The sequence below is a fragment of the Periplaneta americana genome, chromosome 7 (genome assembly GCF_040183065.1).
Source record: "Periplaneta americana isolate PAMFEO1 chromosome 7, P.americana_PAMFEO1_priV1, whole genome shotgun sequence".
Taxonomy (NCBI): Eukaryota; Metazoa; Arthropoda; class Insecta; order Blattodea; family Blattidae; genus Periplaneta; species Periplaneta americana.
Genome location: NC_091123.1, coordinates 73,510,077 through 73,523,749, shown reverse-complemented (window position 1 = coordinate 73,523,749; position 13,673 = coordinate 73,510,077). Strand labels below are relative to the sequence as shown.

Here is a 13,673-nt window from a genome sequence, read left to right as displayed (position 1 = left end):
AATTTTTCCTGGTGTAAGGTCCAGCAGAGTCCGTATAGGCCAGTTTCTATCTGATGTTTTTCCAATTTACTGCGGGCTAAAGCAAGGAAATACATTATCACCTTTACTTTTTAACTTTGCTCTAGAATACATTTTTTCCTTGAAACTATTCACAGGGAGCTATACCTGAAAGCCAGATTTGCATTATATACGTTACTGTTTGTTAACAGAAAACCACAATTCAAGTCACACAGTTTGTGCGCACTCAATGTTGGGTCTCTGGCGGCCTTTCAGCCCACTTGAGGTATGTGGATATATAGGGAAAAATTGAGCGGTGTCTGGTGTAGTTCCTGGATAGCTCAGTCGATAGAGCGTTGGCGCGCTCAGCCAAAGGTCCCGGTTTCTATACCCGGCCTCGGAACAATTTTTCCCTTAAAATTATTCAACAAGAAGTATGCACACTTTGTAACGAAACTCATCCAAATCGGCCATCTATTTCTCAGTCAACTGTTAGGAGAACACAAGCAAGATTCAGAGGCATAAAAAAGATCTGCTAGACCGTCCACCGACAACGATTTGGAACTTAACATTTTGCTAATGGTTAGTGAGAAATCATATTCTTTCCTCTGTGAAGTATAATTTACATTAGATATCTCGAAAGCAACAGCCTGAGAATATTGCATAGCACTAAATATCACCATTATGAAGTCCGACCCTTCAGGAGTTAAGGAGGGTGACAAGTGGAATTTTGGTCATTTTCAGTTAAAAATCGCATTTTCGTTTTTTTTTATAAAAATAAATCTGTAATCTCTTATTTAGACGTTAAGTAAGTTTCAATGCTATGCAGCGCTCGAAAGCATAAAAATTACGCAATATATAAATGGTTGCACCCTTGAACTTCAATTTCTTGCAAATTTTACAAGCTGTTTTCGCTCACTTTTTTTCAGCACATTTCGTCAGGTTCGAAGTGTAAAAACTCTTACAATTCTGATGATAGGAACATGAAATTTTACTGTATGTTCTACATACTGTGGTTAACAAAATAGATAATGACTTTTATGATTAAATGAATACGTCTTGAAATACAGAATTAAATATTTATAATGGCAATGGAAAATTTCTATTTTTAGGTGTGCACTGGTTATAAAATTTTCCCCCCTTTTGTAGTAAAGATATAGGAAAACTAATGCGTGATATTTTCCTAAATATGCCATTGGTCTTGCAAACATTTTCAATATTTTACTGAAAAATTTAGTGACACATTTCATATTGAAATATACAAATTTTTGTTAATAACTCTGAAACTGACTCTCAGAAATGAAACTTCACCACATCATTATCTATCACATTATGATTATGTGTACAAGAAAATCAAGGACGTAACTTGAGAAATGTAGAAAGTAGAAATTTCACCCATCACCCCCTTAATGAAAAAGGACTTTGATAGAAGATTAGGCTACATTTAATGTTCTTTGAGTTTCACATCATTTTGACATATACTAATTAAACTAATCAAAAACCTTACCATCTTAATGGCTGACAAATTTTAACTATCATTCGCATGTATGATTTGATATGTGTATTATTCACCTTACTAATATTTATACATAGTTAGACAATTGAAGTGTTCAGAGCCATAGTGAACCAAGTGCCATTTACTAAAACTGTAGAAAACAAGGGTTAAAATAGAGTTATCACCATAATTCAATGGAAACATATAGCAAGTAATATAAAGTATACACATTCAAACTAAATGATATGTCAATCTTCATTAAACTTCACTTAACTTTAACCCTTGCTTTCTTCGTTTTTAATAAATGACGCTTGGCCCACTATGGCTCTGAACCCTTCAATTGTTTTCTGCCTCTTCATCACAACAGACAACCACAGGCCTTATAAGTTTCCACTCCTTGTCGTGAATAATCTTGTTGAATCTCGTACTGCTACCAGATATTGCTTATGTCTCCACATAATGCAGCAATAAGCATATAGTAACTCTTGTACTACACAAATCAAAATGTATTTTACCTGATATAATACGAGAGGTGCAGGAACTGCCTCTAAGATTGACTTCTCCCTGCGCGTCTCTTCCAGCTACCAAGACAACTTGAGAGGACAATGCCTAATTTTATCGTAAGAGGCACTTTTATGAACTACGCTACAATGTGTACAAACATTAGCCTATACTTAAGGCGACACTCCACTAAAAATGACTGTTTTTTTTTTCTAATATATTTTTTCATCCAAATTTTGAGAACATTTTTACTAGGGTACCTAAAGAACACAAAATCCAAATTTTGAACTCCCAAATTTTTTTGCTTTTTATTTTTTATTCTTTTCTATTCTTCTTAGAAATATTTTGAAATCCAAGTGTTCAGAAGAAGATCTCAATTTTTAAGCTTTTTTTTTTGTTACATTCACAAGACATAGAGAAACATTTCTATGCATTCATTTAATGAAATATCTCATTTATTCACTTTGAAATTTTTTTTATTTTAAAAATGTTACACTTCTTATAATTCAAGAAAAAATATTAATCAAATAAACTAGCAGCATTTCTCACAAAATAAATGCATAGGAACATGTAGCTACCTCGTAAATACTTGTAGTAAAAATTTCATCCAGATTGATATCTAGCTTAAAAAGATGGTGTTGAATCAAGAAAAATAAACTTACGGAAAAATGGATTTCAAAGTAAAATACATATTCATGTAAATTAAAATTCTCACCGCTATATTCATCTAGTAACTTCAGGGAGCCAACTTTAAAACAAAAAGTTACTAAATTTGTAATCAGAAGTTTTTAAAAAGGAATTCTTTGATGAAAAAGAAATAATTTTGACAACTCTTTAAATAGACTTAATTTTAAAAAAATTAAATATATATGTAATCAGAATTGAACGAAATTCATTTGGGGTACGAAAGTAGGCTATACATTCTTAAGAAGTGAAATAGGCAATATATATTTTTTTTTGGGAAAATTTTCATGATTTTTAGTGGAGTCTTCCCTTAATGTAGGTGCAATAAAATTAACATGCTCAAGAGATAAACACAACACTCTATAGACTTGTTTTGTGTACCTACTTCAGTGAAGTGACTGAACATGTGCTATGTTCTGTAAATATGACATGAAAAGCTTACCATAGCAACGTAAACAAAACAATGCAATGACATATACAGATCAAGTTCTGAACTTTCTTTTCTCCTTCTTTACAGGAGAGACCAGAACATTTTTGTCGGTCTAAGAATAGGAGAAAAAACGTTTGGAGATGATGCAAGGGGTTGGTTGCAATTTACAACAAAAAGCAACGAAATCATAAGATTCTGGCGAATATAAATAAAATTGTAAAACATTTTGGACTTACTCTGTTGTAACCCTTGAGCGAGTCAGTGACTTCGAAGGGCCTGTCCCCCAGGTACTGGAACCTGCCATGACGAACAGTTCCGCTCGTTTGGCTTCCGCTGCGACGGGAACTCCTGTGGTAGTCCCTACGCATCATATCAACAATGTCCCTGCCTCCATTGTTCGACGCCGTCTCCAAGTGCTCGCCGCCGCCTATATCGTAGTTTCGGGTCACCATTTTATTGTCCTTATTAAACACTTTCCCCTGTAATGTCGATTCTTCTCACAGCCTCACACGAACACCATTGTGGTTCTAGGTCTCACGCAATTAATCTTGAAAAACCTCAGAAAGTCGCTTTCATATGGAACACGAGAGTCAAGTGGCAGTTTACTGCGATGTACTCTACGGTTTATGGTCTACCAGCTCTCTACGCCCGCATTCTGTAAGCACGTCAATACCTGTACCATCCCAGTGAAGAACTATCATCCCAATAGGAAATTCTTAATAACAGTTCGACGAAGTGACAATATTCTGCCTTACTGCAGAGCAACAGATAACACCATATTGCATTTACAGTTCAATAATAATAAAACGATAATAATGAATTTTATTATTATTATATTATTATTATTATTATCATTTCAATCACTTATATCACAGGAAATAATATTTCCATGGGCCCAGATTTCTATAAAACAAATGGACGGAGTTACGCAATAAGAGGCCAAGCGCCAAAAACCTGTTTCGAGATATTGGCCATTGAAATAAATGTTTTTTTTTTTTTAACATTTTATGCAATAAGTATTATAATATTGGTACTATTACAAAAACAGCACAAATAATACCAAAAGGCTAACCGATTTTTAATAAGAGACCAGCGGTTGAATTAATATTTCAAAGCAAAATAAATAAATTAATTTTATGCAATAAACGAATATTTGCTTATAAATAGCAGCAAAATTCAGATATCACATTCTTGATTTTTTCGATTTAAATTAGCCTGTCATCAACAGATCTGTGCAAATATCTATTTTTTTTTAATTGTTGGTTGGTCTATTATTGCGTAACTCCGTCCAATTTACTCTTGAAGTCTCTATATGAACAAATCTCGAAAACAAGCACAAAAAAAGAAAAGAAAAACATACATATATACATACACACACGCATAAACAACGCACAGAGATATATATTACAGATAAGACTACATAAATAATACGTTATATTTCACATTAGATATTTCCTTAGAAATTTGCAGTTACCGAAGGAGATTTTCTACCACTGAGTTTTCCGGGTGCATCTTCAAGGTAGGCTTCAAGATAGGCTAATTTTTAAGTGAATACATTGTAGGCCTATTTATCGATATCCACCACTGTGAAATAACAGTTAGCATGTCTGACCATGGAACGATCGGGCCCGGGTTCAAATCCCAGTTGGGACAAGTTAGCTGGTTGAGGTTTTTTTTTTTCCGGAGTTTTCCCCTCAACCCATTAAGAGCTGGGTAACTTTCGGCACTGCACCCTGGACTCATTTATCTGGCATTATCATCTTCATTTCACTCAGACGCTAGATAACTACAGCAGTTGATAAATCGTCGTAAAATAAATTAATTTCAAAAATATTTACCAGCATGGTACTCGTATTTGTTCCGATGTTTCACATATGCTGCATTTAAATGTAACATCTTTATGCATTTAAGATAATGATTATATTATTATTATTATTATTATTATTATTATTATTATTATTATTAAAAGTTTATTTATAGCGTATTAGTAGAAAGTATAGTATATTGAGTGGAAATGTGAACATTAAGCAGGCAAAATGAACTAGGTACTGATAACTGAGATGAATTTTTGGAAGAGGGCCACTCGAAAATCAAGGACAGACAAAGTTAGAAATAAAATAATTAGAGAAATTATGAGTGTTAAAAAAATTCTTAAAAGGTAATAGGAAGGAGGGGGATTAAAATTATTTGAACATATGAAGAGGATGACAAGGGACAGAATATGAAAGATGATGCTGGAGTGGGAAGCAGTGGGCAAAAGAAGACGGGGAAGACGATTTAAGACTACAGTAGGCCTATACATATAATATCTTATATGAGGTCTCGCCATCCTCACAGAATAATCAGTGACTATAAGTAGCCATACTGTAAATATCTATTAATTTGAGAAAAATTCGTTCCGGCAACGGGAATCTAACCCGGGATCTCTCACTCTCAGCTGTGTGCGCTGAGAGGTCCCGGGTTTGATTCCCGGTGCCAGAACGAATTTTTCTCAAATTAATAGTTAAGACTACAGATTTTAAAAGATGGAAAAATCCTTAGCATAATTTCCTCGGGGTGTGAACTAAAGACTGGTTCACAATAAACCGGGAATGGAAACGACGACGAGAACGAGAACGGAAATAATGTTAAAATAAATATATTTAAATGTGAGCATTCACAACAGTTAATTGTAAATGTTCACATTTAAATACATTTATTTTAATAATATTTCCGTTCTCGTTCTCGTTGTCATTTCCGTTCCCGGTTATTGTGAACCAGCCTTAAGCTGTGAATCCGTTGTCGTAGATTTACAGATTTGTCCCTAATGAAGGATCCAGGAAAAATTTGTCTGCCGTTTAGCTTATTCCTTCACGTTGAATTTCGACGCTAAATAATTTCTGCAGTTAAAACGTCGTTGCATAAAATAGACCCATTAATCCTACCTAGCTGCTACTCAGATCTATCTACCTCCCTTATATATGTCCGTGTTCCCGTCCATCTTGCCTGTTCATCTACCCACCCATCCATCCATCAATCCATCCAACCACCCACTTCATCCCCAATCCTTATACCTATTCACCTACCTAGGCCTATTCATCTAGGCCAGTCGTTTTCAACCGCCGGTCCGCGAAATTATTTTGGTGGTCCGCGGCGAAAATTCATGCTGAAATTAGGTGGTTATCGAGAGGAAAGGTCTTCTCTCGCCTGTTTGAATTACGAGAAGAGGTGAAGCAATTTCTTCAAGACAAAATGTCAAACTTGGTAGAACTCTTCCTTGAGCAAGAATGGGAAGCTAAACTTGCATATTTAGCTGGAATGTTCTCCCTTCTTAATGACTTACACTTATCTCTTCATGGAACTATGACAAAGCTGTTTACTTTTTGGAATACAAATGAAGGAATTAGCTCTTTGGAAACAACATTTGCAGAAAAATAACTTCTCAATTCTCAAAGAATTTCTAACTGCGACTGACGTAAATGAAGAAGGTATATTTAATGTTATAAACCAACATTTGAGGAATTTGACTGAAGATTTCAATCACTACTATCCTAAGGGTCATGAAGAAGATCTTTGGCAAGGTGTTATGTTTGGATAATTGAGGACGTGAACTGCCACAAATTCACTCTTCAGGAGAAAGAAAATTTAACTGAACTTTCATCTGATGTAACTCTTAACCCCAGATTAAAAAAAAAAAGTCACTCAGCACGTGAAAAATACCCCGATCTCAGCAGAGAAGTGCAATTAAGACTCTATATATAGAAACCGAATGGATGCTGATGCTGCCCCCCGTCTTGCAGTATCCATTTTAGATTCAAGATTCGGCAAGATTGTGGCAAGTCTCATTCTCATAAAAATAACTTTCCAGACAAACAGGATAAATGGTTGTGTGAGTGTAAACTTTCAAACTTCAAATTACAATGCTGATGTGACTGTTCAATCTGTAATTTTAAACATCGCTCTATTAACAATAAATGTTCAATTTGTAATTAAAAAAAATAGCGTGTGTTTTTCTATTTTGCCGGTCTCCATTTCTGCGTGACTTTTACCGATCAGCGAGTGTCGAAAGGTTGAAAATCGCTGATCTAGGCTACATACGAAGGGTTCAGAACCATAGTGGGCCAAGCGCCATTTACTAAAACCGTAGAAAACAATGGTTAAAATGAAGTTATCATAATTCAATGGAAACATATAGTAAGTAATATAAAGTATACACTTTAAAACTAAATGATATGTCAATCTTCATTAAACTTGATATTCATTTAACTTTAATACTTGCTTTCTCCGTTTTTAATAAATGGCGCTTGGCCCACTATGGCTTTGAACCCTTCAAATAACCTTCCTATCCATCCCCCAATTCATTCACTTTTCCATTCATGTGGAGATGAGCCACGATGCACATCCCGCCTCGACATTATCTCTAAATCATTCTAGAAAGTGTCAGTGTTATACTACTCATAGCACCGTTTCTTATTTCTTTTTTGGATCATTTTATGACACAAAAAGGTGGTTATATTTTCTCCTTTTGAAACTCGAGAATTGGTCTACAGATGGATAACTACTTCTGTTAAAGATTGCGTCAGTGTTTCTATTTATATAATGCCCGTTGTTGACCAAGAAATAATGTGATATACAAGTAAGAACGGATGCGTTGTAACTTTTAAGGCAGTAAATTTGTGGGCATCGTAAACGTAACATGACGTTTACAACCGCTACAAGACCGCAGCTCCGAGCGATTACGACTCGAAAGAACGGAATGTAGGTTCTGTAAAGCATGTCATTGGATCTCTCTCTACTCCCTGGAAATTAATCAGAACTCATTATCGTTTCCATTACGAATTAATTCCATAATATGCATTTTAACGTGACTTAATTAGGAGGGTATCGTGCTTACGAAGTGCAGTTCCATGCAATTACTCTTTTGTGGGTCATGAATAATCTGTATACTTAGGCTCAGTGCCACACAAATCGAATCTATCATTGTTTCACAAGAGCACATCTGCGTTCCCTTCACTCGCAAGTCAATTTCATGTTTTGAATATACCATATTTCAGCAACTGATTATATTATTTGATTTCCGAAATAATTGTTTATTTAACAGCAAGAATAACTTTGTTCCAAATCAGAACTTACAGAAATGCCATCCCACGATCAACTGTAAACACTATCAAAACATTTGGAATCCATGACATCATTCCAAAAATAATTACTTCAACCATTAACGGGTCTGTGGTGATTCTGAAAAATCATTTATACGGAATATCATAATCGCCCCCCTTTTCTATTCGTTAGTGTGTGATTGTTACAAATATATGTACAAATTTATTATTTCTTAAATTTAAGCTCCTAGTTCACATTTCAATTTGACTCATCTATTTTACTGTAATCGTTACTATTCTTATGTGTGTGTTATTCTGTGTTTTTGGCAACCCAGGATGCCTGGGCAGGCTATTTTTTGGAAATAAATTATATATATTGGTAACAGTTCATTATGGTATCCTATTTATAATGCAGTTATATTTTTTATTTTCCATAATGTTCCACAATTTATTCCTACGCTCATCAAGGATAAAGTACAAACGATCACACTTCTATCACAAAATGTAGCAACTTTGAATAATTCAGAAATATTTGTTTCTTGTACCTCTGTAAAGGTAAATACTAGAGATGAACAGTGATCGAGAAAGCAAGACTAACAGCGCCCGCAAAGCCGAAAACCCGCACGACAATGTTCTATACGTCGCGTCGTTGACGTAAACACTGCTTGTGAGTGTTTCGAGACTCCGAGACTGATCACTCCCGAAGTCCCGAACGTCAAGCAGCCTTGAATCGCCACAGTTGTTTATATCTGACTGAATTTTTATCTACTTTGGCAATTGTTATACAGTATATGTATTAACAATAAAGTAGCCTATTTGAAACATCATCTCTACCTTTCAGTGTATAATAAGCCGTTCTCCAATCTTTATTTAAATACTAGGCCCTTATTGAAAGGCTAGGAATTTCCTTTTCATATGTTTAAGATCAAGTGTACAATCGCAAGTAAAAAGATATTAACGTTATATTTTATGTTTGTTAGAAATGCAAATTTATTTAAGAATTGTTTTCTTTCTATTTATATAACCATAGGTAATATCGTGTAATAGAATCAGAACATTTTGACAACTAAGACACTGTTCTGTTTTGTCTTTTTGTCTCATTTAAACATTTATAATGCTATTCCTGGTTGAGTGTTAGAGAAGGCCGTATGGCCTTAACTCTGGCAGGTTAAATAAATCATTATTATTATTATTATTATTATTACTATTATTATTATTTATTTATTTATTTGAATGATGTATGTTATTCAAAGTTACGAAATCTTTCTACGCCGACGAAATGCTATTTCGGGAATGATGAGCGAGACTCGAAAGACAAATGCAACGAACACAGTGAGCGAGAGCGGCAGTTAGTTTCGTTCATCCCTAGTAAATACCCAATAACGGCAGTAGTAGTTGTTGTTATTATAATAATAATAATAATAATAATAATAATAATAATAATAATAATAAATTTAAAAAATACAGATCTAATTTGGGTTTAAAGATATTTAACACTTTTTAATATGTAATTTATTTACTCTCAATTTTATTTTTGTTTGTATTGGAATCCCCTCCTGAGCACGAGTCTTACTCATTCAGGAGTGGACTAGTTTATATTATATTATATTATATTATATTATATTATATTATATTATATTATATTATATTATATTCTCACTGTTTGTTTGTTTAGTTGTATATTTGTTTACTGTTTTGTAGGTGGTCCTTATGGGCGTTCACTTTTGAATATTGCATGTTGCCATTATCACGTCTAAAGATAAACTCTAAAGCCCTGAATTAAATAAATAAATAAATAAATAAACGGTAAATAAATAAATAAATATTATATTAACTTGTATTGATTTGAAATTTACTAGCAATAAAATAGAAAACATACATCATTTAGTTCTTTGGCAAATTATTACACAAACTTCAGTAAGAAATATATATATAAATTCCAAAACTTTTTTTTTAATGGCGGATACTCTACTGTTCGTCATTCACCCATAAGAAGCTTGTTATGTAGATGAATTTACCAACAGAGTCGTTGCCCAGAGTGCGCCTTAGGAGACTGGTCTTCTCTAGACCCACAATGAGATGACAAGAGGATGGAGATTTGTTGGGATGCCACAAGGGAACCGCTGTTTCCGGAGAAAACCCTTGTGCTACCTGGACTATGGGATTGTCTAACACAAGTCATAAATCGACAGTACGCAGGAGATCGAACCTGGATCCACAGGATTATGAGTCAATCGCTCTAGCTACTGGACCGCCGTGGCGTCTAATTCCAAAATGTGTATGGCACGAAATAAATGATATTAAGACAGAAAACAAGAAAAAATCCCATCCTGGAATTTTATAAAGTAATGACATTACGAGTGTTGGTGTACAGTTTCAATAACCTGTTAAGAAAAGAAGTAACAGAAGAAACTTTTAAATGCAAGATATGACATCCTCGAGGTATGTAGTAGAGCCTTCGATAGCATTGGCCACGCTCATCTAATAAATACGATTGATAATTCTGTCTTGCCAGAAGCCGCAAAAAGACTATTTATCAACTTGCTTGTAGGTAACACCACGCAAATACGAACTATCAATGGTTACACAAGAAAAATGAGCTTGAACTGTGGTGTAATGCAGGGCGACCCTATTTCACCTCTTCTATTCAATTGGGGCATAAACCACTTACTTAATGAATTGACAGAAAGGAATGTCTCTAAAAATACGGTTTCCAGTTAACCTCAGACACTGATCCCCTTACATTACTCTGCTTTGCCGATGATATTGTAATTGTTGGGAAAGACAAAGAAGCTGCTTCTATTCTTGTTACGAATGCAATACTACTATTGCATGAAATAGGCTTGAATATCAATACAGAAAAATGAAGCGCCATCATTATCAACAATGGAAAACTTGAGCAAGGTCAAATTTCAACTGTTGTGGGTCATATTAATAACATGGGTGTAGATGAAGAAATTAAATATCTAGGCGCTACATTTAAACAAACACTAACATTCAATGAAAACCAAGTATTGGATAAACTAAAGACACACTTCAACAAACTAACATCAAGTCATTTGCTTCAGCCACAACAAAAATTATTCGTCTTAAACCAGTTCCTGGGCCCAACTTTAATATATCCATTTCAAACTGCATCTGTGGATCTGATCCCCAAAAAATTCCTCATTAAAGCTGATAATATAATTAAAAGCTCAGTAAAGGAAATATTACAATTACCAGGTGACACTCCTAATAGCATGATATATACAAGTACCAAATACAAAGGATTGTCAGTGATGCGTGCTACATGGGAAGCCTATGTGCAGCAACTCAACATCAATACCAAGCTATAACACCTAAATGACCAGCACGTTAATGCTGTACGAGACTATGAAAGTATAAGAACCCGTTGCTTGTCGGAATTGCAAGTGAGCAGAGATGAGGCTACAGGATCCGTGAAGCAATTAAGGCAACATCTTCGGTACCGTGAATTTAAAACATGTTGTGCATACCCCCAGAAAGTAAAAGGAGTTGTATTGTTTGAAGAAGTACCTGCAGCCAACTCGTGAATCATCAAGCATGACGGATTATCAAGTTCTGAATGGAGAGAAATGCTAAAAATGACTGCGATGGTGGGACCAGTACGTTCTCTCCCTGGTCTCCCTACAGGCACAACCCACTGTAGGCACTGCAGTGAGTATGAAACTTTACCACATGTGCTTGGGAGTTGCCCACAGGGAGAAGTACTCAGAATAAAACGTCACAACACCATACGTTCTACTGGGTGTTCATTTCAAAGTGTGTCATGACGTCACTGTTGTTGGGTCACCGATTTGAAGCGAGTTTCAGCTTATATGTTAGAGAAGTTGCCTATTATTTAAGGCGTTCTTCAATCTGAACTTGAGAACGTGTACGGTATAACTTGAACGTCGTAGCAACAGATGGCGGTCTGTACGGTCTGTATGCTACCATAACCTCTTTCGAACTGTGTTTTGCGCCGGCAAGTCGTACGCAGGGTATTTGTTATCATCGGTTGCGTATAGTAACATTCCACAACACAAATCAAATGCTCCGTGTCCATGTTGACCGTCGAAGTTAATGTCAACAAATACGTAAGTAATCGTCTTAACCCTCTCCCCCATATCCCGACAGTAAGAAAAAAAAACTCACTTCAGTACGTGTTTCCAAGCAGTTCACATTCTTGCCACTACTGGCGTTACCGTGCGTATCGGTAAGTAATCTATAGAATGAACGCCGTACTTGCTAGGCAACTTCTCTCGCATTTAGGTAATACGCCTTTGCGGAAGTGTAGGAAGATTGAATTCTCTAGGCTCATCGGACAGCCACACGACGACATACAGCGAGCCATGACACATTTTGAACTGAACACCCAGTATGATCGCAGATGCACTTCGATCCAAAACTCTAGACGTTCACGAGGAAGTTCATTGTATTGCTGATGGTGGAAGCAATCGTAGGATCGATATCATAGCTATAAATAGGAATAAACAGACAGCCGAAATAATTGATCCTACCATCAGATTTGAAATCTCAGCCACTCAACCATGTGAAGTGAACGAAGAGAAAAAGAAAATCTACGAGCCCACGATTCAGTACCTATCGGCGAAATACAACATAGAAAAAATCACAGTTACCGATCTCTTCTTCGGAGCGAGAGGCACCATCCCGAAAGCCTTTGTAAAGTGGAGGGAAAAATATAAGCTGACGAGAGATCTTCAAGATGCCATCGTCACCACCATAATAAAATATTCTGTAGCGATATTTCTTCAGCATCTTTATGGTGTACATTCAATTTAAATTACACTTGGTTTTATTTTTTTTCTTATGTCTTATTCACTTTTGTTTGAAACCTGTTTATATAATTTTTCATTTTAAATTTTATTGTGAGCTATTCTGTGTAGCAGGGTAAACCCAAAATATTGGGTCAGACTACTAAATTAAAATTAATTACGTTTCAAGAGTCATGTAGGCCTACAGCTAAGAAAGCAAGACATGAGTCAAATATTGAAATGAGCAGTAGACTATGATATCAACTCCTCTGTAGAAGTGCCTTCCCCTCTGCGAGTGTTTGGTAAAATTCAAAATTACAATGTATACAATTTGTATATGAAATTCACATATCTTTCCATTGTTTAATTTATTATTTTCATTGTATAACACATTTAGTTACATTATTTTTCATATGCAATTTTCATAGTTACATTACTTTATTCCTTGTCTGTCTGACAAACACGCATTTCCAATGAGAAAATAAAAATAGCATTTCCTGTTAACGATTAATCTGTACAAGTTTTATATGTAGTTTTCCACTGCCGCCTAATTCTAAAGATTATATTTTTATAAAAATTTTAGACAAAAAGTAAATAAATTTTCAGAACTTATTTTCAGTATCGGTAGTCCGAAGTTTATTAATATTTCAATTTTATTTTTAAGTACAAATAAATGTGTATTTTATGTGTACCATTCCCGCATAAGCTGATAAACA

The 13,673-nt window shown here is 35.0% G+C and overlaps 1 protein-coding gene across 3 annotated transcripts in view; it reads right to left on the bottom strand.

The window, feature by feature from the left end:
- Positions 1–13,673, bottom strand: part of LOC138703201 (atrial natriuretic peptide-converting enzyme) — a 486,851-nt gene that overhangs the window by 163,013 nt on the left and 310,165 nt on the right. Inside the window, exon 2 of one of the 3 annotated variants that reach the window (XM_069830896.1) lies at positions 3,344–3,762. The exons of 1 other annotated variant lie outside the window; for it this stretch is intronic. In XM_069830896.1, the coding sequence (XP_069686997.1) occupies positions 3,344–3,559 (216 nt within the window). In that variant the 5' untranslated portion in view covers positions 3,560–3,762. The remainder of the gene's footprint in view (positions 1–3,343; positions 3,763–13,673) is intronic. One more of the 3 variants, XM_069830897.1, reaches the window with a different exon arrangement.